Here is a 25480-nt window from a genome sequence, read left to right on the forward strand (position 1 = left end):
ACCGTGTAGGGTTACATCCAAGTACCCGTAGACGTCCACGCTATTTATACCTACTCACGTGACTTCCTGGCATTCTGCCTCTCGCAAGCAATTCACCACCAGAAGGACACTGCTTTCTCCGCAACAACAGGAAAATTACGGTGAGGCAGCCACCTTATGCTCATTTTCATGTTTATATGTGTTCATTAAATTAAGACACGAATGAATATAAGTCGTCGTTTGGAAGCGTTGTCGAGTTAGCGCTGTGCTAGCAATGCTAAGCTAGCACGTTGGCAGCGCTCCTGTCAACATAGCTTTCCTTATTCGTAGCTCCACGTTGGGAGCTAATCTCAATTCAAAGCAAATAGCTTTTTTGGGTTTATTTACACGAAGCTTACTCTTAATATCAATGGCAGTTGAACTAATAACGTTGCTTAACATTTGTTATAAGGCGTGTTAAATTTGACGGGCACAAAAATAAAAGTTAATTCTATTATTCATGTCCTTGAAGCGAATTTACTAGTCGAACGAACACTAATCGTTGCTTTGTTTTGTTACTGCAACCTTGAAAATGTTGTTGTTTTTGTCAACACTGGAAATTTGCAAGTCATGCCAACTATAAAGTGCCACATGTTGTGGTTTTTAACCTGATTTATCGTTCCACAAATGGCCGCAGTGGGCGCAGGTTTTAAATTCCAGCGTTTAAGAGGTCATATTTTCACCAATTAGTTAATCGCTATCAGGTTGTTTAATCAGAAAACTCATTGATTATGTTTTGTTTTGAAAGAAAACTTGTATTGACTGTTTATTTTGTGAGGAATCAGTCGGCAACCATATTGGAAAGGTAATCAAAGCGATTAGTGTAGTGAGTCACATCAAAGTTGTTAGCTGTATTAAAAAAAAAATGAATGGAATTGATTGAGACAACCGTAAATCAAGAAATGTTTTCGATCCCACAAAATCGGAAATCGGATCCAATCGCGTCATTTTCGGCAGATCGAGTAAAAATGATCATTTTTTAAATGTATTTATCTTCCTTTTTATCTCAATGCCCACCAATGATGATGAACTGAATTGGAAGTTTATTATCATAAATACGGCAGCCTTTAAAATTGAATAAGCATCAGCAGAAGTGAAAGAGTTAAGGATGACAAATATGAAGATTAACCTGACATTCTTTACCAAACATAGTGCTATACTTTATATTTACTCTAGTGAAACAATCTTTACACAGCATGAGAAAAAAAACAATCTAAAAGTTGACAAAATGACAACCAACAAAGCGTGATTGATCACATTGTACTTAAAAAAAAAGAAAAGCAAATATTTAAACATACTTTATTCACAACCTTATTTTGTGCTGCACAACTGCTTGGCAAAAACATTGCTAACATTTGCTAACAATCTATTCCATTAATTCTGGATAGCTTTGCTCAAATAAGGGAAAAATGGGGGTGTAGATGTTCAATTTATTTGAAGTAGACATCTACTCGTGTTTAAGTAATTTAAAAAAAACACGGCTAAGTCATCAATGGAACTGAAAGAGTTAAGAAAAATAATAATGTTGTGCTGGGTGAGCTGCTATTTGAGTTGAGCGTCGCCAAAAATAGACTGACGGTAAGTCCGGTGGACGAACGGTTACATGTGCGTCACCAGTAACAGCACACCGTCAACCCGATGTCTTAACTTAACTTAACTTAGCTTTTAACGGGAGGACCAGCGGTGGCAGCGTCAAATAAACAAGTCATTAAATGCGTCATCAAATATGTAGTGCCTTTAGTACATGTGTCAAAGTGGTGGCCCGGGGGCCAAATCTGGCCCGCTGCATCATTTTGTGTGGCCCGGGAAAGTCAATCATGAGTGGCGACTTTCTGTTTTTAGGATCAAATTAAAATGAAGAGTCTATATATATATTAAATGTCCTGATTTTCCCCCTTTTAAATCAATAATTGTAATTTTTTAATCCATTCTTTTGTGTTTTTAGTTCAAAAATAATTTTGTAAAATCTAAAAATATATTTAAAAAAGCTAAAATAAAGATTGTTTTAGATCTATAAAAAATGGAATGTTCAGGGCTTTTAATACAGTTTTTTTAATCAATTTATAAAAAATATATCTAAATATTATATCTAAAATGGTCCGGCCCACGTGAAATCGAGTTGACGTTAACGCGGCCCGCGAACCAACCCGAGTCTGACACCCTTGCTTTAGTATTTATTCATGTCTTGGCCTTAAACATCAATTATAATACAAAATATAGCACTGAATCAACTTACAAACAAATTCAACTTATGAACAATCACTCGGAACCTAACTCGTTCGTAAGTAGGGGAGCGTCTGTATTAACTTATTGGCGGGTGTTGGGGGTGATTAAAAGTTTGTGGTGTTGGAAATGGGTTAAAGAAAAATAATGTTGCGTCATCAATGGCAACCAAGGCGGCACTTAAAGTCACCCGGCGGTAGCGAGTTGAATTCGATGGAAGCGTTTACCGGACGCAAAGAATGTTTCCTGGTGATTTCCACCAAGAGCCTCGTGACGCTTTTGTCGAGCGGAACAGGTTGCGACGGCGGAGGCCCCGCCCCCTAGTCCCAGAAAGCTTTTGAAATGTTTTCTCACGGCAGCAGAAAGCGTCCCAGATGGAGTCCAGGTCTCGCGGGCTTCCCTTCGGCCTCTCCGCTTCCAGATCGTCCCGCGCTTCCGCGGCCGGCTCGGCTTTTTCGGCGACGACGGCGGGCTACGGTCGGGAGACGACGACGACGGCGGGATACGGGCGGGAAACGGCGGCTCGTCACGATCGCTTCTCCAGGCTGTCCTCGTACAAATCCGACGTGGATGTGAAGGTAGGACAACTTTTCCGATATTTTTGCCCTGATTTTGTGTTGTCGGGATTGAATCTACTTTTTTTTTTAAATGGAAGAGTATTGGAGGAAAAGAGTACGTCAATTTAATCTTATATAATAATATAATATATTTATTTCGTAAAAAAATGACTGGACTGAAAGAAATCATTCAATGGAAATCACGGTTAAAAGTAGTAAAAAATAATCCGTGATGAAAGTTTAAAGTACAAATGACACAAAATACATTTGAAGAATAAGAGAATTTTGATCAAATTTCATATTTTCCCAAATATTTTTAATCTCAAATGTGTTGGTTAATTTTCTGTCACTTTACAATTTTTTATTTAGCTTTTCCATTTTTATTGTACTTTTTATCTTTTTCAGTCATCGTTTTTGTATGCTTATGATGCCTTTTAAATTATATCTGTCTCATCATTTATATTCCCTGTCTTTTCCACTTTGTATTTTAATTTCTTTATTTAAAAACTAGTTAAATTTTTTTATCCTTTAAATTTTTTCAATGTTGCCTCCCAAAGCTTTTTGAGCTATAGACGATAATGTAAATTCCCAGTGTTTAGCACTTCCTGTTTACATTTTTTAATGGAGTTCCTATTTGTTGTTGTTTTTATTTACATTTTTCCCCCTTCTTGATTTGATGTACCGTATTTTCTCACTTAAAAGCTGCCCCTCGCCCTTGAAATTGCTTTAAAATGGTTGAATTTGACAATTTCTCGCGTGTACTTTATTTAGACATTTTACAACTTACTCACGTCATCATCACCCACAAATCCATCAAAGTCCTCATTTTCTGTGTCCAAATTAAACAATTGCCCAAATGAGTCTTCCAAAACGCCCGCGGTTGTAGTTCTTAAGCCTTCGGGAATGACGGCAAGCTCCGAGTTATTTAGCGGCAGGATTTCTTTTGTAAATACAGCCGCAATGACGGCCAGCACCAAATTAGTGTGGTCGCCGTCATGCTAACTGTATTGAAGAACTGGGTGTATTAAGAACTCTATATCCCAGCAGTCACTGCGCAGTACTTTATCTACGGGAAAATAGTAGAGTCGGGGGCTGCTTTCCGTAGTTGTCCTATCGACTGATTTATTTTATTTGATCGTGATTACAATTTTAGTATTGGTCCATATATAAAGCGTACTGGATTATATGGTGCCCTGTCTATTTTGGAGAATTTTTTTGACTTTTATGCGCGCCTTATAGTCGTGAAAATACAGTATTTATTTTTGAATTTCCTTTTACGATTGATCACCCGCATCTCGTTGACTTTGTCGACAGAGTCCCGGCCTTTTGAGTTCCACTTCCAGAGACTACGGCAGCAGCAACTGGAAGTTGCGCCTCTCTCTCGCCGTGTCGGGACGATCCCACCACGGCGCCTCGGCGGAACGGGCGCTAGCCGGCGGCCATCGACCGGTAGGACCGTCCGACCCCGACCCCCCCCCCCCCCCCCCACTCGCCAGCGTTTCACAACCCAAACCTTTCCCCTCCCCGTTTGCGCAGGCCGACTCGGACGGGCGAAGCGTCCGCTCCGGCCCGTTGAGCGCCGTGGACGATGGCGAGAATAAACGGGCCAAGATGGCCTACAGCAGCAGGTGGCTGTGCCCCAAAACCACTTCTTCTTCCTCTTCCTCCTCCGCCGCCTCGCTGGCGGGAAGCCTCCGCTCCGGGCACGGTATCCGCGGTAAGCGAAACGGCTAACGGCGGATTTTCTCGTTCCGCCCGTGACATTTTGCCGTCTCGCGACAGGCGAGCCGCCGGAGTCGTCTTGGCGAACCAGGCACTTTCTGCCGCGCCCTTCGGCGTCCGCGGCCGTCGAGCCGCCGCCGCCGGAGCCGTCTCGGCGCCCCGGGCACTTTCTGCCGCGCCCTTCGGCGAGTCGGGAGGCGGAGACTCGCGGCGGGCGAGAGAGGCCTGCCAGAATCCAGGATATCGCGTCATCTCTGTGTAAGTGCTTTTTTTTTTTTTTTTTTTACTCCTCTTGCCCATTCTTCACGGGGGTGCTGGAGCCTATCCCAGCTGACTTCAGTCATCAGGCGGAGGACAAACTGAATGGGTAGCCAGCCAATCGCAGGGAGACAAAGGACAACCAATCATAGCTAAGGACAATTTAGCGTGTAATTAGCTTAGCATGCATGTTTTTGCTATGTGGGAGGAAAGCACTGCTACTATTCTAATTTCCATGCTAGGCTAATTAGACACCTTAAATGGCCCCTAGCTATGATTGGTTGTCTGTTTACTTGTGCCCTGTGATTGGCTAGTAGTTAGCTGCGATAGGCTCCAGCACCCCTCCCCCCCAGTTTAGAAAATGATGTGTTTTAAAAGAATGTTTTCTTAAATGCATCAATTTTTTTGGTTATTTTTCCCCCTGCCCGATGCGTTTTTTTTGTTGTTGTCACGCGATGATGTCCGTTTTTAATTTTATCTTTATTGAGGATGGTGCAAAACTGTTTGAGGTCCTAATCCAGGCCAGCAAACTTTTTAGTTGATCAGTTTGCGCTTTGCAGATCCGACGGAGCGCCTGACCTCGGCTTACGCCCAAGGAGCGCGTCCCAAGGACCCGTCCTACTTGTCCTGCGCCCGGGATAGCGCCGCCAGCTCCGCCTCCGCCTACCGCCAAGTGGACGACAAAATCCGACCCTCGTCTCGTTTCCTGAAGGCCTCGTACGGCCGCCTCTCGCCCGAGGGGGCGTCGTCCCCCCGCCGGGCGGAACCCTCGCCGCCTCCGCGGCGCGACGCCAACGGACGCCGCTTTCTCTCCGCCTTCCTCTCGTCCCGGCACGGCCGAGAGTCCCCGCCCGGCGACCAGCGGGCGGACGGCGAGCCGGCCCCCGTCGGCCGCCGTCGATTCCCGGCCACGAGCGGCGGAGACCCCTCCCCACCCCCGGAGAGACGGGAAGAGCGTCCGCCGGGGTTTACCCGCCGCTTGCTGAGGAGGCGGGACGACCCGGAGCGTAGCGCGGCCGGGCGCGAGGACGACGGCGGCGGGGACGAGGAGCGGCGGGGGGCGGCCGCTCCCGAGCCCCGCCCCCCCGGCCCTGGTCGCCGACCGGAGGGAGACGAGTTGCCGCCGCCGCCGACGACCCGGGAGAATTTGGTGGACCTGATGTTGCGGCGGCGGGCCACGCGGCTGGAAAAGACGGCGGGCGACAAGTCGCCGGTTTGCGCCGTCGACAGCCAGGAGGAGAAGCTCCGCCTCATCAAGGAGAGGTCGTTGGCGTCGGTCTAGCCGGCACTTTTGCCCGTTTTGGTTCACCCCGGTCTTACTTTTGCCCCCCTTTTGGGTTACCAGACTGCTGCAGGAAGATTCTGACGAGGACGAGGGCGATTTGTGCCGCATCTGTCAGGCGGGAGAGCAATCGGCGGCGGCGGGGGCGGCGACGACGAGGGCGGCGGCGTCCAACCCGTTGATCCAGCCTTGCCGATGCACCGGGAGCCTGCAGTACGTCCATCGGGACTGCATCAAGAGATGGCTGTGCTCCAAAATTGCCTCAGGTACCAGCAGCCGGTACTCGGACGTTTGGTCGCCGGACGTTTGGTCACCAGACGTTTGGTCGCCCGAAAGGTTATTGATAATTACCATTTAAAATTGTTGCTCAAATTCCCTAAATAGAAACTGGGAATGACTATTTAGTCTTACTTAATGCCCTAGTCATTATTAGGCTAAAGAAAAGCTCCAAATTTCCCGGACTTTTATTGTTTTTTTTTTTTTTGGAGAACTTGTTAAGACCCTGACTGACGTCGCTTCTTAAAGGGACAACGCATGTACATACAAACTCTTTCTTCTACACTCACACGTCGGCTCAGTGAAACTGCTCATGGCCATTGTTGGCTTTTATTGATGTGTAGACCGTGTTGTTTTACCTTGTTTGGTCGCCGGACGTTTGGTTGCCCGGCGACCAAACGTCCGGCGACCAAAAGTCGTAAAAAATTGTAAAATTCAACAATTTTAAGGGTGCGGCTTATACGCGAGAAATTGTAAAATTTGACAATTTTAAGGGCATTTTAAGAGTGCGGCTTATATGCGTCGTCTTATCAATGACTGCTTTCCTGGAGAAAAATGTCAGCGCTTCATCGTGACTCCAAAATGGACAGTGGTGAATATTTTCAAAATGTCAATTTCTTTTTCTGTTTTCCATTTTTAAAATTCACTTAAGAATGAATGACATTGCAATTCTATCTGAAACAAGTCACTTTAGTCTTCTTTTTAAAAATGCCAAACGTTCCCCTTTCCGCTCATGTGATATTTGCCAATCTCCGCTTTTACTTTGAAAAACAAGCGATGGTGCCTGATTTTGCTTTCAGGCACGAGTTTGGAGGGCGTGGTCCATTGCGAACTCTGCAAGGCCGAATTGCGCTTGGACGTGGACAACTTTGATGTGCGCCAGCTGCACAGGACGCGGGCGCAGGTCAGCGTGGGCAACGCCGGGCCGATCGGTGGGCGGGGCCCTGACACGTCTGTCCTGCCTCCGCAGTTGGATTATGACAACTTTGTCAGCAGCGGTCTCTACCTGGTGGTCCTCTTGGAGTTCTTCGAGCAGAGATTCTCCGACGTCCTGGACGCCGCGGGGGTGAGCACATTTCCTCTTCTTAACTGAATTTAATGTATTTGATTTTTCATTTTATTATAGCCGAGAACACTGAGTCCTATTTTGCTGTCGGCAGTTGTTTTGCATGGCAACGCGCTCGTAACATAACATAAACTAATTGAAATGAACTTGGATTATGATGCAGACACACTCAAAAATAAGTTTAATCTAACTTTACACTAAACTTCATTCAAATTTTCTTTGACATTTTGATACTTCCGGGTTGGCTCTATTGGCCCCGCCTCCACCCTGACTTTCTGATGCAACCTATCGAGGGTTGTTTGCTTTTGTCTTCCCTTCCAAATATTCCCAAAATAATGCACACAAATGTCCTCACAATAGGATAACGCACCAACGAGAAGTAGTCTTGAATGAGCGATCGCGGGAGCTAACAGGCTAAGGAAGGAAGAACAGCCTACCCACGTATTGATTGTGGGTAATGAAGTTTTATTCTGAGAAAGGTTGCCATTGGCTATGGGTGTTGTGTGCACGAGTATACTTCATTACCCAGAAAGCCCTCTTTTTGCCCGCGCATGCGCGTTGTGCGTTTCCTGGTCGAAACTCGTCTGAATAAATCGTTCAGTGCTCGTAAATATTGTTATACACGAAAGAGATGCAAAAAAGACGTGGCTTGGTCGCATCACGAAATTTTGATCGCATGACGGGCGAATTATTCGATCGAAATTTCCCTCGTAAGACTAGAATTTTGTATGACGAGCGGTCGTATGACGAGGTACCACTGTATTATTAAATATGTCAAGGTATCCATTTATCCATATTGTTTTTTTGCCCCTCACAGTTATTCGACCTGGGCAGAATTCTTCCAGAGCAAATGGACAACCTGGAAAGTAGGTCACCCATTTTCAGGATGGAAAGATTGACTTAGCGCTGACCCGTTTATTTATTTTTTTGCATGTTTTTCAAACACAGATTCTCCGCTAGTAGGAGACGACGGCCGACCTTCCATCGATTTCTCCGACCTGGACGACGACCTCAACGACGAGGACTGACCGGACGCTGACGTGATATTTGAGTTCCGGATATGCAAAGTTGAACGGTATTGCCGTGTTGCTCCACCTTGATTTTTTTGTTTGTTTTGTTTTTGTTTTGTTTTCCCCCCTTTTTGTTTTAAAGTACGCTAGTGTACTTCTTTCTATGACGGAGTATTTTGGCCAAGCAAAGAAAAAAAAACAACTGACAAAAGTCAGACATTAAACTCGCAATAGCACGATAATTTAGTCAAATGTCGTCACTTGAAAAAAATGATGAAAAAGTCATTTTTATCTAATACTACGAGATAAGAGACGTTTACTACGTTATATGTATGCAAGCATCCAGGCTAATTTAGCTAGCCAGCATTTCGCCAGGCTGTATTTTTCCAATCGCTTACACAAATCTTTTTTTGGCACATCTACATCTAATCTTGAAAAAAAAAAATGTAAAGATTATTCAAATATTAGCGGCCTTGGATTTTTTGGTTTCGGCGTTACGGAAAGTAAATAGCCGTTAGCTTAGCTAAATGAGCCGCAATGCGTCCTATTACAACTTTTTCCGACTTAATTCTGGAAATATTGTGATTATTTTTTTTCTCAGTTTTAATGTTTAGTTTTTTTCTTTTCTTTGTTTGGGCCGAATACGCCGTCCGAATGCTTCGGCGTTGTCGAATTTAAAAACGCAACAAAGTGCTCCAATGTTAGGCAAAAAAAAAGGGTGCCGAGTAAATTGCGCCTTATTTTGCGGGGGGTTGTTTGGCTATTCTTTACGTTTCTGTGTTGATTTGATAGTGTGCTTCATTAAGAAAATAAAGGTGATTTTAAAACAACAAAAAAGTCCAAATACACCTATTTGTATTTAATCACTAGTCGACGTCCAATCTAATGTGCCAAGTCCCCCCCCCAAAAATATTTAGGTAATTAATGGGTGATAAAAAGGTGAAGGCAAACGAGCATGACAAGAGAAGGAACATTTATTGAACCGCAAACCGTAAACAAGAGAAAAACAAAAACAAATCTCGAGCGGGACGTTGACAAGCGTCTTTGGCAATGAACGGTACAGTACAAAGCTTTGTAAAAATGTTTTAAAGTGCATTCTTGCTCAGTGTATTCAAGTGCATCCCAACAGTGGGTGGCGCTTGACCTCGAACTCTGGCCAAAGCTTTTCCAGTGACCTGACCCGACCCGATTTGGCTTGACTGGCGTCCGTGTCTTTTCAAAATGCCCCCAAGGGACATTGTTCTTTTCACACGCCATCAAAAATAAGCGTAAATGTCCGTTAAGGGGACGCTGAACTCCTCCAAGCCAGAATTTACATTTGAGCGTTACACCAAAAAGTATTGGAGGAACTTTTCAGTATGTTAATGCAGAAAAGGGTTGGAAAGAAAAACATGGTAAGTTGGAAAAATACAGCTAAAATTGAGAAAATTTGAAAAAAGAAAAATATAGAAAATTAATGGTTGTTTGATAAATTGTTCCTTTTTTGTCCAAATATTTTAGTTAAAAAAAAAAAAACTTTAAAATTCTTAATTTTTGAAAAATATCCCTTTGCTTTTTGTTACATTTGTTTCATTAACTAAATGTAAAACAAGGGAAATAAACAAAACAGAATAGAAAATCCTAAATGACAAAAATCAAAATTAAAACAAAGATTAAAGGAATTAAGTATTTTTCCCTTTTTATTTTAAGCATTTAAAAAAAAAATTAAATATTGAATTTTTCCCCTTTTAAAATTATTTTTAAATCAAAATTTTCTCAATTTTGGCTGGAAAAAACAAGGTAAGTTGGAAAAATACAGCTAAAATTGAGGCAAAAAATATATAAAATGAATTGTTCTGTTTCATAAATTGTTCCTTTTTTGCCAAAATGTTGTAAAAAAAACTTCAAAATTCTTAATTTTTGAAAATTATCCCTTTTGCTTAACTAAATATGAAACAGATAAATCCTAAATGACAAAAATCAAAATTAAAACTGATTTAAAGTAATGTAATATTTTTTCCCTATTTATTTTAGGCATTATTATTATTATTATTATTATTTTTTTTAATTTAAAATAATGAGTTTTTCTTTTTAAAATTATTTTTAATTCAAAATTTTCTCAATTTTGGTTAGAAAAAACAAGGTAAGTTGGAAAAGTACAGCTAAAATTGAGGCTAAAAATAAAATGAATTGTTCTGTTTCATAAATTGTTCCTTTTTTGCCAAAATATTGTAAAAAAAAAAAAACAACTTCAAAATTCTTAATTTTTGAAAAATATCCCTTTTTGCTTAACTAAATATGAAACTGATAAATCCTAAATGACAAAAATCAAAATTAAAACTGTTTAAAGTAATGTAATATTTTTCCCTATTTATTTTAGGCATTTAAAAAAATATTTAAAATGAGTTTTTCTTCTTTAAATTATTTTTATTTCAAAATGTTCTCAATTTTGGCTCTTTTTTTTGGCTGTATTTAACCCTTTTGTGCATTCCTCTTATACTTTCCGTGTATTTCTTCCATCTAAATTCAGGCATGAAGACTTCCAACAAATATTTCAACAACCTGAAATAATCATACATCAGTGCAATTGGAAACAAAACAAAAAAGCATTTTACTGCCATCGATGACGACAGATATCCCATGGGACCGTTATTATTATTATTTTTTTCGAAACGAGTCCCTGGCCGTAAACAGTGGCCGCTCAATTTTCGCCAAACGCTGCAGACGAGTACGGCGGAAGCAATCCGGTGCCATTTGGCGGAAGCGCCCGTAAAACGAGGAAATCCTTTCCTCAATCGGCTTCCGTCAGAATACTGGCCGTGTCCGACTGGTCGGCCGTCCTCCTGTAGCGCACGGTGGAGGTCAAGAGGCCACGCCTCTTCCTGTAAGCCACAAAGGCGACGGCGGTGGCCAGCACCAGCGCAAGCACGATGCCCGCCAACAGGCCCGATGACGTCCGGTAATGGGAAGCACCTGACGCCAAAAGCGGGAAGAAAACACTTTAAAATGGCCGCCCAAGCACATTTCTGTATCTCCCTCCTCTAGCACACCTGAATCAAATGATCAAGTCGTCAGGAAGCTGTTCACAAGCTTGATAACGATCCCGATGATTTAATTCAGGTGTGTTATTGGTGGAGGGAAACCTGGAAAGCAGACTGGATAGCGGTTCTCGAGGACTGGACTTGGCCAACCCGGATGTATAGTAAGTGTTTTTTGTTTTCCCTAAAAATGACCATGTGGCGTTAATCCTATTTTTTAATTTAAGACATAATCATCGATAGTAAAAAAAGACTTACTATACATGGTCTTTTTTTTTCTTTAAAAACGACCATGTATAGTAAGGCTTTTTTTTCTTTAAAAAAATACGACTTAGTATAGTAAGGCTTTTTATCTTAAAAAAACGACAGTATAGTGAGGCTATTTTCGTAAAAAACGACATAGTATAGTAAGGCTTTTTTCCTTAAAAACACATAGTATAGTAAGGCTTTTTTTCCTTAAAAAACGACATAGTATAGTAAGGCTATTTTTCTTTAAAAAACAACATAGTATAGTAAGGCTTTTTCCCTTTAAAAAACAACATAGTATAGTAAGGCTTTTTTTATTAAAAAAACAACATAGTATAGTAAGGCTTTTTTTCTTAAAAAACGACATAGTATAGTAAGGCTATTTTCGTAAAAAAACGACATAGTATAGTAAGGCTTTTTTTCTTAAAAAATGACATAGTATTGTAAGGCTTTTTTCTTAAAAAAAACGACATAGTATTGTAAGGCTTTTTTTCGTAAAAAACGACATAGTATAGTAAGGCTTTTTTCCCTTAAAAACAACATAGTATAGTAAGGCTTTTTTTAAAATTAAAACAACGACATAGTATAGTAAGGCTTTTTTCTTAAAAAACGACATAGTATAGTAAGGCTTTTTTATTAAAAAAACGACATAGTATAGTAAGGCTTTTTTTCTTAAAAAACGACATAGTATAGTAAGGCTTTTTTCTTAAAAAAACGACATAGTATAGTAAGGCTTTTTTATTAAAAAAACAACATAGTATAGTAAGGCTTTTTTTCTTAAAAAACGACATAGTATAGTAAGGCTTTTTTCGTAAAAAAACGACATAGTATAGTAAGGCTTTTTTTCTTAAAAAAACAACATAGTATAGTAAGGCTTTTTTTCTTAAAAAACGACATAGTATAGTAAGGCTTTTTTCGTAAAAAAACGACATAGTATAGTAAGGCTTTTTTTCTTAAAAAATGACATAGTATTGTAAGGCTTTTTTCTTAAAAAAAACGACATAGTATTGTAAGGCTTTTTTTCGTAAAAAACGACATAGTATAGTAAGGCTTTTTTCTTAAAAAACAACATAGTATAGGCTTTTTTCTTTAAAGACGACATAGTATAGTAAGGCTTATTTTCTTTAAAAACGACACAGTATAGTAAGGCTTTTTTGTCTTTAAAAACGACATAGTATAGTAAGGCTTTTTATTTACAAAAAAGACCATGTATAGTAAGGCTTTTTTCTTAAAAAATGACCATGTATAGTAAGGCTTTTTTGTTTAAAAAAGACCATGTATAGTAAGGCTTTTTTTCTTAAAAAACGACATAGTATAGTAAGGCTTTTTTTCCTAAAAAAACGACATAGCATAGTATGGCTTTTTTCCCCTAAAAAAATGACATAGTATAGCATGGCTTTTTTTCTTGAAAAACGATATAGTAGAGGAAGGCTTTTTCCCTAAAAAACGACATAGTATAGTATGGCTTTTCCCCCTAAAAAACGACATAGTATAGTATGGCTTTTTTCCTTTAAAAAACAACATAGTATAGTATGGCTTTTTTCCTTTAAAAAACGACATAGTATAGTATGGCTTTTTTTCTTAAAAAACGACATAGTATAGTAAGGCTTTTTTTCTTAAAAAACGACATAGTATAGTAAGGCTTTTTTTCTTTAAAAAATGACATAGCAAGTAAGGCTAAGAGAGTCGGAGAATAAATCTGACTTCTGATTCTTCACCTTCTAGTTGTTGGTGTGGTCCACTGGCAAAATCATTGGGTCAGAACATGAGGTGGGAATCAGGAGTGAGTTCAATTCCACTCGTTGCAATTCTCAAATTTTTTATTGAGGTAATGAAAAGGATAAATATAACTTCCAACTTTACAGTGGTGCAGTGGCAAAGACAATGGGTCAGAACTTCAGGTGGACTCAACTTCAAATCAGAAGTGAGTTTGATTCCACTCTTTGCAATTCTCAAATTGTTTATTGAGGTAATTAAAAGGATAAATATAACTTCCAATCGCATCATTTCAGAAGACACTGTGGTCCAGTGGCAAGAACAATGGGTTGAAATTGAAGTTGGACACAAGTTCAAATCTGGAGTGAGTTCAAGTCCACTCTTTGCAAATCTCAAATTGTTTATTGAGGTAATGAAAAGGATAAATATAACTTCCAATCATGTCATTTCAGAAGTCGCTGTGGTCCAGTGGCAAAGACAATGGGTCAGACAGACCTCAAGTTAGTGGATTTGACTGCCATGTGGGAGATGGGGTTCGAATCCCGCTCTCGTTTGACTAATCACTACACTAGTAGTTCAGTAAATGGGTAATCCTTTTTTCATTCAAATAAAGACTTAGTCATTTTTTTCAGCAAAACAATATTTCCGGTCAGCCTTCGGCTGACCGGAAGACAGTTGGGAGGGGGGGTTCCTGGTGGTGTTCGACAGTCGGCCTTCGGCCGACTGCCGACACCATACAGTCGTTGACTGGCGACACCGGGACGTGAACCCTCGACACCCACGTCGCAGGCAGGTGACTTACCCACTACACCACGAGGCGGCCCGCCTATACATGATTGGAAGTTATATTTATCCTTTTCATTACCTAAATAAACAATTTGAGTATTGCAAAGAGTGGAATTGAACTCACTCCTGATTTGAACTTGAGTCCACTTGAAGTTCTGACCCATTGTCTTTGCCACTGCACCACAGTGACTTCTGAAATGATCTGATTGGAAGTTATATCTATCCTTTTCATTACCTCAATAAACAATTTGAGAATTGCAAAGAGTGGAATTGAACTCACTCCTGATTTGAACTGGAGTCCACCTGAAGTTCTGACCCATTGTCTTTGCCACTGGACCACAGTGACTTCTGAAATGAAGTGATTGGAAGTTATATTTATCCTTTTCATTATCTCAATAAACAATTTGAGAATTGCAAAGAGTGGAATTGAACTCACTCCTGATTCCCACCTCAAGTTCTGAACCAATATTTTTGCCACTGGACCACAGCAATAACTAGGAGAAGAATCAGAAGTCAGATTTATTCTCCGACTTTCTTAGCCTTACTATACTATGTCGATTTTTTTAAAGAAAAAAGCCTTACTATACTATGTTGTTTTTTTACAAAAAAGCCTTACTATACTATGTCGTTTTTTTACGAAAAAAGCCTTACTATACTATGTCATTTTTTTAATTAAAAAAAGCCTCACTATACTATGTCATTTTTTAAGAAAAAAGCCTTACTATACTATGTCGTTTTTTTACAAAAAAAGCCTTACTATACTATGTCGTTTTTTAATAAAAAAAGCCTTACTATACTATGTTGTTTTTTTAATAAAAAAAGCCTTACTATACTATGTCGTTTTTTTACGAAAAAAGCCTTACTATACTATGTCGTTTTTTTACGAAAAAAGCCTTACTATACTGTCATTTTTTTACGAAAAAAGCCTTACTATACTATGTTGTTTTTTAAGAAAAAAAGCCTTACTATACTATGTTGTTTTTTTAATTAAAAAAAAGCCTTACTATACTATGTCGTTTTTTAAGAAAAAAAGCCTTACTATACTATGTCGTTTTTTTAATAAAAAAAGCCTTACTATACTATGTCGTTTTTTAACAAAAAAAGCCTTACTATACTATGTCGTTTTTTTAATAAAAAAAAGCCTTACTATACTATGTCGTTTTTTAATAAAAAAAGCCTTACTATACGTCGTTTTTTTAACAAAAAAAGCCTTACTATACTATGTCGTTTTTTTAACAAAAAAAGCCTTACTATACTATGTCGTTTTTTTACGAAAAAAGCCTTACTATACTATGTCGTTTTTTTACGAAAAAAGCCTTACTATACTATGTCGTTTTTTAACAAAAAAAGCCTTACTATACTATGTCGTTTTTTAAATAAAAAAAGCCTTACTATACTATGTCGTTTTTTAATAAAAAAAGCCTTACTATACTATGTCGTTTTTTTAACAAAAAAAGCCTTACTATACTATGTCGGTTTTTTACGAAAAAAGCCTTACTATACTATGTCGTTTTTTTACGAAAAAAGCCTTACTATACTATGTCGTTTTTTTTACGAAAAAAGCCTTACTATACTATGTTGTTTTTTAAGAAAAAAAGCCTTACTATACTATGTTGTTTTTTTAATTAAAAAAAGCCTTACTATACTATGTCGTTTTTTAAGAAAAAAAGCCTTACTATACTATGTCGTTTTTTAATTTAAAAAAGCCTTACTATACTATGTCGTTTTTTTACGAAAAAAGCCTTACTATACTATGTCATTTTTTTACGAAAAAAGCCTTACTATACTATGTCGTTTTTTTTACGAAAAAAGCCTTACTATACTATGTTGTTTTTTAAGAAAAAAAGCCTTACTATACTATGTTGTTTTTTTAATTAAAAAAAAGCCTTACTATACTATGTCGTTTTTTAAGAAAAAAAGCCTTACTATACTATGTCGTTTTTTAATTTAAAAAAGCCTTACTATACTATGTCGTTTTTTTACGAAAAAAGCCTTACTATACTATGTCATTTTTTTACGAAAAAAGCCTTACTATACTATGTCGTTTTTTTTACGAAAAAAGCCTTACTATACTATGTTGTTTTTTTAATTAAAAAAAAAGCCTTACTATACTATGTCGTTTTTTAAGAAAAAAAGCCTTACTATGCTATGTCGTTTTTTTAATAAAAAAAAGCCTTACTATACTATGTCATTTTTTAACAAAAAAAGCCTTACTATACTATGTCGTTTTTTAATAAAAAAAGCCTTACTATACTATGTTGTTTTTTTAATTAAAAAAAAAGCCTTACTATACTATGTCGTTTTTTAAGAAAAAAAGCCTTACTATACTATGTCGTTTTTTTAAGAAAAAAAGCCTTACTATACTATGTCGTTTTTTTAATAAAAAAAGCCTTACTATACTATGTCGTTTTTTAACAAAAAAAGCCTTACTATACTATGTCGTTTTTTTAATAAAAAAAAGCCTTACTATACTATGTCGTTTTTTAATAAAAAAAGCCTTACTATACTATGTCGTTTTTTAACAAAAAAAGCCTTACTATACTATGTCGTTTTTTTAATAAAAAAAGCCTTACTATACTATGTCGTTTTTTTAATAAAAAAAAGCCTTACTATACTATGTCGTTTTTTTAACAAAAAAAGCCTTACTATACTATGTCGTTTTTTTACGAAAAAAGCCTTACTATACTATGTCGTTTTTTTACGAAAAAAGCCTTACTATACTATGTCGTTTTTTTACGAAAAAAGCCTTACTATACTATGTTGTTTTTTAAGAAAAAAGCCTTACTATACTATGTTGTTTTTTTAATAAAAAAAAGCCTTACTATACTATGTTGTTTTTTAAGAAAAAAAGCCTTACTATACTATGTCATTTTTTTACGAAAAAAGCCTTACTATACTATGTCGTTTTTTAACAAAAAAAGCCTTACTATACTATGTCGTTTTTTAAATAAAAAAAGCCTTACTATACTATGTCGTTTTTTAATAAAAAAAGCCTTACTATACTATGTCGTTTTTTTAACAAAAAAAGCCTTACTATACTATGTCGTTTTTTTACGAAAAAAGCCTTACTATACTATGTCGTTTTTTTACGAAAAAAGCCTTACTATACTATGTCGTTTTTTTTACGAAAAAAGCCTTACTATACTATGTTGTTTTTTAAGAAAAAAAGCCTTACTATACTATGTTGTTTTTTTAATTAAAAAAAAGCCTTACTATACTATGTCGTTTTTTAAGAAAAAAAGCCTTACTATACTATGTCGTTTTTTAATTTAAAAAAGCCTTACTATACTATGTCGTTTTTTTACGAAAAAAGCCTTACTATACTATGTCATTTTTTTACGAAAAAAGCCTTACTATACTATGTCGTTTTTTTTACGAAAAAAGCCTTACTATACTATGTTGTTTTTTAAGAAAAAAAGCCTTACTATACTATGTTGTTTTTTTAATTAAAAAAAAGCCTTACTATACTATGTCGTTTTTTAAGAAAAAAAGCCTTACTATGCTATGTCGTTTTTTTAATAAAAAAAAGCCTTACTATACTATGTCGTTTTTTAATAAAAAAAGCCTTACTATACTATGTTGTTTTTTTAATTTAAAAAAAAGCCTTACTATACTATGTCGTTTTTTAAGAAAAAAAGCCTTACTATACTATGTCGTTTTTTTAATAAAAAAAGCCTTACTATACTATGTCGTTTTTTTAATAAAAAAAGCCTTACTATACTATGTCGTTTTTTAACAAAAAAAGCCTTACTATACTATGTCGTTTTTTTAATAAAAAAAAGCCTTACTATACTATGTCGTTTTTTAATAAAAAAAGCCTTACTATACTATGTCGTTTTTTAACAAAAAAAGCCTTACTATACTATGTCGTTTTTTTAATAAAAAAAGCCTTACTATACTATGTCGTTTTTTTAATAAAAAAAAGCCTTACTATACTATGTCGTTTTTTTAACAAAAAAAGCCTTACTATACTATGTCGTTTTTTTACGAAAAAAGCCTTACTATACTATGTCGTTTTTTTACGAAAAAAGCCTTACTATACTATGTCGTTTTTTTACGAAAAAAGCCTTACTATACTATGTTGTTTTTTAAGAAAAAAGCCTTACTATACTATGTTGTTTTTTTAATTAAAAAAAGCCTTACTATACTATGTCGTTTTTTAAGAAAAAAAGCCTTACTATACTATGTCATTTTTTTAATAAAAAAAGCCTTACCATACTACGTCGTTTTTTAACAAAAAAAGCCTTACTATACTATGTCGTTTTTTTAATAAAAAAAGCCTTACTATACTATGTCGTTTTTTAATAAAAAAAGCCTTACTATACTATGTCGTTTTTTAGCAAAAAAAGCCTTACTATACTATGTCGTTTTTTTAATAATAAAAGCCTTACTATACTATGTCGTTTTTTTAACAAAAAGCCTTACTATACTATGTCGTTTTTTTACGAAAAAAGCCTTACTATACTATGTCGTTTTTTTACGAAAAAAGCCTTACTATACTATGTCGTTATTTTTTACGAAAAAAGCCTTACTATACTATGTTGTTTTTTAAGAAAAAAAGCCTTACTATACTATGTTGTTTTTTTAATTAAAAAAAAGCCTTACTATACTATGTCGTTTTTTTACGAAAAAAGCCTTACTATACTATGTCGTTTTTTTACGAAAAAAGCCTTACTATACTATGTCGTTTTTTAACAAAAAAGCCTTACTATACTATGTCGTTTTTTTTTATAAAAAAAGCCTTACTATACTATGTCGTTTTTTAATAAAAAAAAGCCTTACTATACTATGTCGTTTTTTAACAAAAAAAGCCTTACTATACTATGTCGTTTTTTTAATAAAAAAAGCCTTACTATACTATGTCGTTTTTTTACCAAAAAAAGCCTTACTATACTATGTCGTTTTTTTACGAAAAAAGCCTTACTATACTATGTCGTTTTTTTACGAAAAAAGCCTTACTATACTATGTTGTTTTTTTAAGAAAAAAAGCCTTACTATACTATGTTGTTTTTTTAATTTAAAAAAAGCCTTACTATACTATGTCGTTTTTTAAGAAAAAAAGCCTTACTATACTATGTCGTTTTTTTAATAAAAAAAGCCTTACTATACTATGTCGTTTTTTAACAAAAAAAGCCTTACTATACTATGTCGTTTTTTTAATAAAAAAAGCCTTACTATACTATGTCGTTTTTTAATAAAAAAAAGCCTTACTATACTATGTCGTTGTTTAACAAAAAAAGCCTTACTATACTATGTCGTTTTTTTAATAAAAAAAGCCTTACTATACTATGTCGTTTTTTTAACAAAAAAAAGCCTTACTATACTATGTCGTTTTTTAACGAAAAAAGCCTTACTATACTATGTCGTTTTTTTACGAAAAAAGCCTTACTATACTATGTCGTTTTTTACGAAAAAAGCCTTACTATACTATGTTGTTTTTTAAGAAAAAAAGCCTTACTATACTATGTTGTTTTTTTAATTAAAAAAAGCCTTACTATACTATGTCGTTTTTTTAAGAAAAAAAGCCTTACAATACTATGTCGTTTTTTAATTAAAAAAAGCCTTACTATACTATGTCGTTTTTTTACGAAAAAAGCCTTACTATACTATGTCGTTTTTTTTACGAAAAAAGCCTTACTATACTATGTTGTTTTTTAAGAAAAAAAGCCTTACTATACTATGTTGTTTTTTTAATTAAAAAAAAGCCTTACTATACTATGTCGTTTTTTAAGAAAAAAAGCCTTACTATACTATGTCGTTTTTTTAATTAAAAAAAAGCCTTACTATACTATGTCGTTTTTTAACAAAAAAAGCCTTACTATACTATGTCGTTTTTTTAATAAAAAAAGCCTTACTATACTATGTCGTTTTTTAATAAAAAAAGCCTTACTATACTATGTCGTTGTTTAACAAAAAAAGCCTTACTATACTATGTCGTTTTTTTAATAAAAAAAGCCTTACTATACTATGTCGTTTTTTTAACAAAAAAAGCCTTACTATACTATGTCTTTTTTTAACGAAAAAAGCCTTACTATACTATGTCGTTTTTTTACGAAAAAAGCCTTACTATACTATGTCGTTTTTTTACGTAAAAAGCCTTACTATACTATGTTGTTTTTTAAGAAAAAAAGCCTTACTATACTATGTTGTTTTTTTAATTAAAAAAAAGCCTTACTATACTATGTTGTTTTTTAAGAAAAAAAGCCTTACTATACTATGTCGTTTTTTTAATAAAAAAAGCCTTACTATACTATGTCGTTTTTTAACAAAAAAAGCCTTACTATACTATGTCGTTTTTTTAATAAAAAAAGCCTTACTATACTATGTCGTTTTTTAATAAAAAAAGCCTTACTATACTATGTCGTTTTTTAACAAAAAAAGCCTTACTATACTATGTCGTTTTTTTAATAAAAAAAGCCTTACTATACTATGTCGTTTTTTTAACAAAAAAAGCCTTACTATACTATGTCGTTTTTTTACGAAAAAAGCCTTACTATACTATGTCGTTTTTTTACGAAAAAAGCCTTACTATACTGTCGTTTTTTTTACGAAAAAAGCCTTACTATACTATGTCGTTTTTTAAGAAAAAAAGCCTTACTATACTATGTCGTTTTTTTAATAAAAAAAGCCTTCCTATACTATGTCGTTTTTTAACAAAAAAAGCCTTACTATACTATGTCGTTTTTTTAATAAAAAAAGCCTTACTATACTATGTCGTTTTTTAATTAAAAAAGCCTTACTATACTATGTCGTTTTTTAACAAAAAAAGCCTTACTATACTATGTCGTTTTTTTAATAAAAAAAGCCTTACTATACTATGTCGTTTTTTTAAAAAAAAAGCCTTACTATACTATGTCGTTTTTTAACGAAAAAAGCCTTACTATACTATGTCGTTTTTTTACGAAAAAAGCCTTACTATACTATGTCGTTTTTTTACGAAAAAAGCCTTACTATACTGTGTTGTTTTTTAAGAAAAAAAGCCTTACTATACTATGTTGTTTTTTTAATTTAAAAAAGCCTTACTATACTATGTCGTTTTTTAAGAAAAAAAGCCTTACTATACTATGTCGTTTTTTTAATAAAAAAAGCCTTACTATACTATGTCGTTTTTTAACAAAAAAAGCCTTACTATACTATGTCGTTTTTTTAATAAAAAAAGCCTTACTATACTATGTCGTTTTTTAATTAAAAAAGCCTTACTATACTATGTCGTTTTTTAACAAAAAAAGCCTTACTATACTATGTCGTTTTTTTAATAAAAAAAGCCTTACTATACTATGTCGTTTTTTTAATAAAAAAAGCCTTACTATACTATGTCGTTTTTTTAACAAAAAAAGCCTTACTATACTATGTCGTTTTTTTACGAAAAAAGCCTTACTATACTATGTCGTTTTTTTACGAAAAAAGCCTTACTATACTATGTCGTTTTTTTAACAAAAAAAGCCTTACTATACTATGTCGTTTTTTTACGAAAAAAGCCTTACTATACTATGTCGTTTTTTTACGAAAAAAGCCTTACTATACTATGTCGTTTTTTTACGAAAAAAGCCTTACTATACTATGTTGTTTTTTAAGAAAAAAAGCCTTACTATACTATGTTGTTTTTTAATTAAAAAAAAAGCCTTACTATACTATGTCGTTTTTTAAGAAAAAAAGCCTTACTATACTATGTCATTTTTTTAATAAAAAAAGCCTTACTATACTATGTCGTTTTTTAACAAAAAAAGCCTTACTATACTATGTCGTTTTTTTAATAAAAAAAGCCTTACTATACTATGTCGTTTTTTAATAAAAAAAGCCTTACTATACTATGTCGTTTTTTAACAAAAAAAGCCTTACTATACTATGTCGTTTTTTTAATAAAAAAAGCCTTACTATACTATGTCGTTTTTTTAACAAAAAAAGCCTTACTATACTATGTCGTTTTTTTACGAAAAAAGCCTTACTATACTATGTCGTTTTTTTACGAAAAAAGCCTTACTATACTATGTCGTTTTTTTACGAAAAAAGCCTTACTATACTATGTTGTTTTTTAAGAAAAAAAGCCTTACTATACTATGTTGTTTTTTTAATAAAAAAAAAGCCTTACTAAACTATGTCGTTTTTTAAGAAAAAAAGCCTTACTATACTATGTCATTTTTTAATAAAAAAAGCCTTACTATACTATGTCGTTTTTTAACAAAAAAAGCCTTACTATACTATGTCATTTTTTTAATAAAAAAAGCCTTACTATACTATGTCGTTTTTTAACAAAAAAAGCCTTACTATACTGTCGTTTTTTAAGAAAAAAAGCCTTACTATACTATGTCGTTTTTTTAACAAAAAGCCTTACTATACTATGTCGTTTTTTTACGAAAAAAGCCTTACTATACTATGTCGTTTTTTTACGAAAAAAGCCTTACTATACTATGTCGTTTTTTTTTACGAAAAAAGCCTTACTATACTATGTTGTTTTTTAAGAAAAAAAGCCTTACTATACTATGTTGTTTTTTTAATTAAAAAAAAGCCTTACTATACTATGTCGTTTTTTTAACAAAAAAAGCCTTACTATACTATGTCGTTTTTTTAATTTAAAAAAAGCCTTACTATACTATGTCGTTTTTAAGAAAAAAAGCCTTACTATACTATGTAGTTTTTTAAGAAAAAAAGCCTTACTATACTATGTTGTTTTTTTAAGAAAAAAAGCCTTACTATACTATGTCGTTTTTTAATAAAAAAAGCCTTACTATACTATGTCGTTTTTTAACAAAAAAAGCCTTACTATACTATGTCGTTTTTTTAATAAAAAAAGCCTTACTATACTATGTCGTTTTTTAATAAAAAAAGCCTTACTATACTATGTCGTTTTTTAACAAAAAAAGCCTTACTATACTATGTCGTTTTTTTAATAAAAAAAGCCTTACTATACTATGTCGTTTTTTTAATAAAAAAAGCCTTACTATACTATGTCGTTTTTTTAACAAAAAAAGCCTTACTATACTATGTCGTTTTTTTACGAAAAAAGCCTTACTATACTATGTCGTTTTTTTACGAAAAAAGCCTTACTATACTATGTCGTTTTTTTACGTAAAAAGCCTTACTATACTATGTTGTTTTTTAAGAAAAAAAAGCCTTACTATACTATGTTGTTTTTTTAATAAAAAAAAGCCTTACTATACTGTCGTTTTTTAAGAAAAAAAGCCTTACTATACTATGTCATTTTTTTAATAAAAAAAGCCTTACTATACTATGTCGTTTTTTAACAAAAAAAGCCTTACTATACTATGTCATTTTTTTAATAAAAAAAGCCTTACTATACTATGTCGTTTTTTAACAAAAAAAGCCTTATTATACTATGTCGTTTTTTAACAAAAAAAGCCTTACTATACTATGTCGTTTTTTTAACAAAAAGCCTTACTATACTATGTCGTTTTTTTACGAAAAAAGCCTTACTATACTATGTCGTTTTTTTACGAAAAAAGCCTTACTATACTATGTCGTTTTTTTTACGAAAAAACCCTTACTATACTATGTTGTTTTTTAAGAAAAAAAGCCTTACTATACTATGTTGTTTTTTTAATTAAAAAAAAGCCTTAATATACTATGTCGTTTTTTTAACAAAAAAAGCCTTACTATACTATGTCGTTTTTTTAATTTAAAAAAAGCCTTACTATACTATGTCGTTTTTAAGAAAAAAAGCCTTACTATACTATGTAGTTTTTTAAGAAAAAAAGCCTTACTATACTATGTTGTTTTTTTAAGAAAAAAAGCCTTACTATACTATGTCGTTTTTTAATAAAAAAAGCCTTACTATACTATGTCGTTTTTTAACAAAAAAAGCCTTACTATACTATGTCGTTTTTTTAATAAAAAAAGCCTTACTATACTATGTCGTTTTTTAATAAAAAAAGCCTTACTATACTATGTCGTTTTTTAACAAAAAAAGCCTTACTATACTATGTCGTTTTTTTAATAAAAAAAGCCTTACTATACTATGTCGTTTTTTTACGAAAAAAGCCTTACTATACTATGTCGTTTTTTTACGAAAAAAGCCTTACTATACTATGTCGTTTTTTTACGTAAAAAGCCTTACTATACTATGTTGTTTTTTAAGAAAAAAAAGCCTTACTATACTATGTTGTTTTTTTAATAAAAAAAAGCCTTACTATACTGTCGTTTTTTAAGAAAAAAAGCCTTACTATACTATGTCATTTTTTTAATAAAAAAAGCCTTACTATACTATGTCGTTTTTTAACAAAAAAAGCCTTACTATACTATGTCATTTTTTTAATAAAAAAAGCCTTACTATACTATGTCGTTTTTTAACAAAAAAAGCCTTATTATACTATGTCGTTTTTTAACAAAAAAAGCCTTACTATACTATGTCGTTTTTTTAACAAAAAGCCTTACTATACTATGTCGTTTTTTTACGAAAAAAGCCTTACTATACTATGTCGTTTTTTTACGAAAAAAGCCTTACTATACTATGTCGTTTTTTTTACGAAAAAACCCTTACTATACTATGTTGTTTTTTAAGAAAAAAAGCCTTACTATACTATGTTGTTTTTTTAATTTAAAAAAAGCCTTACTATACTATGTCGTTTTTTTAACAAAAAAAGCCTTACTATACTATGTCGTTTTTTTAATTTAAAAAAAGCCTTACTATACTATGTCGTTTTTAAGAAAAAAAGCCTTACTATACTATGTTGTTTTTTAAGAAAAAAAAGCCTTACTATACTATGTTGTTTTTTTAATAAAAAAAAGCCTTACTATACTGTCGTTTTTTAAGAAAAAAAGCCTTACTATACTATGTCATTTTTTTAATAAAAAAAGCCTTACTATACTATGTCGTTTTTTAACAAAAAAAGCCTTACTATACTATGTCATTTTTTTAATAAAAAAAGCCTTACTATACTATGTCGTTTTTTAACAAAAAAAGCCTTATTATACTATGTCGTTTTTTAACAAAAAAAGCCTTACTATACTATGTCGTTTTTTTAACAAAAAGCCTTACTATACTATGTCGTTTTTTTACGAAAAAAGCCTTACTATACTATGTCGTTTTTTTACGAAAAAAGCCTTACTATACTATGTCGTTTTTTTTACGAAAAAACCCTTACTATACTATGTTGTTTTTTAAGAAAAAAAGCCTTACTATACTATGTTGTTTTTTTAATTAAAAAAAAGCCTTACTATACTATGTCGTTTTTTTAACAAAAAAAGCCTTACTATACTATGTCGTTTTTTTAATTTAAAAAAAGCCTTACTATACTATGTCGTTTTTAAGAAAAAAAGCCTTACTATACTATGTAGTTTTTTAAGAA

At 33.8% G+C, this 25480-nt stretch overlaps 2 protein-coding genes and 1 long non-coding RNA gene across 6 annotated transcripts in view; 2 read left to right on the forward strand and 1 right to left on the reverse strand.

Moving 5' to 3' along the window:
* marchf7 (membrane-associated ring finger (C3HC4) 7) lies at positions 1-10347 on the forward strand. Of its 2 annotated transcripts, none has more exons than XM_077625337.1 (11): positions 1-140; positions 2604-2819; positions 4113-4247; positions 4335-4515; positions 4581-4778; positions 5339-6041; positions 6124-6326; positions 7137-7240; positions 7307-7402; positions 8220-8268; positions 8351-10347. In XM_077625337.1, exons 2-11 carry the CDS (start codon positions 2616-2618, stop codon positions 8428-8430), a joined length of 1953 nt encoding a protein of 650 aa, XP_077481463.1. In that variant the 5' UTR covers positions 1-140; positions 2604-2615; the 3' UTR covers positions 8431-10347. The 2 variants fall into 2 exon arrangements, with proteins under 2 accessions (XP_077481463.1, XP_077481472.1); XM_077625346.1 differs by having other exon boundaries at positions 11-140; positions 2601-2819.
* Positions 9371-25480, reverse strand: part of ly75 (lymphocyte antigen 75) — a 37484-nt gene continuing 21374 nt past the window's right edge. For all 3 annotated transcript variants that reach the window (XM_077625209.1, XM_077625217.1, XM_077625201.1), the window contains exon 35: positions 9371-11364. In XM_077625209.1, the coding sequence (XP_077481335.1) occupies positions 11183-11364 (182 nt within the window). In that variant the 3' untranslated portion in view covers positions 9371-11182. The remainder of the gene's footprint in view (positions 11365-25480) is intronic.
* Positions 10760-25480, forward strand: part of LOC144092603 (uncharacterized) — a 22456-nt gene continuing 7735 nt past the window's right edge. Inside the window, exon 1 of the long non-coding RNA XR_013306094.1 lies at positions 10760-11593. This is a non-coding gene — a long non-coding RNA (uncharacterized LOC144092603). The remainder of the gene's footprint in view (positions 11594-25480) is intronic.

This window comes from Stigmatopora argus, chromosome 2, assembly GCF_051989625.1.
Source record: "Stigmatopora argus isolate UIUO_Sarg chromosome 2, RoL_Sarg_1.0, whole genome shotgun sequence".
NCBI lineage: Eukaryota > Metazoa > Chordata > Actinopteri > Syngnathiformes > Syngnathidae > Stigmatopora > Stigmatopora argus.

What these genes read in the sequence shown, in the direction of transcription:
- marchf7 (XM_077625337.1), top strand. Translation starts at nt 2,616, where the DNA reads ATGGAGTCCAGGTCTCGCGGGCTTCCCTTCGGCCTCTCCGCTTCCAGA. An exon ending in TAGCCGGCGGCCATCGACCG is followed by an intron (nt 4,248 to 4,334) that starts GTAGGACCGTCC and finishes CCGTTTGCGCAG; the next exon opens with GCCGACTCGGACGGGCGAAG. An exon ending in CTCCGCCTCATCAAGGAGAG is followed by an intron (nt 6,042 to 6,123) that starts GTCGTTGGCGTC and finishes TTGGGTTACCAG; the next exon opens with ACTGCTGCAGGAAGATTCTG.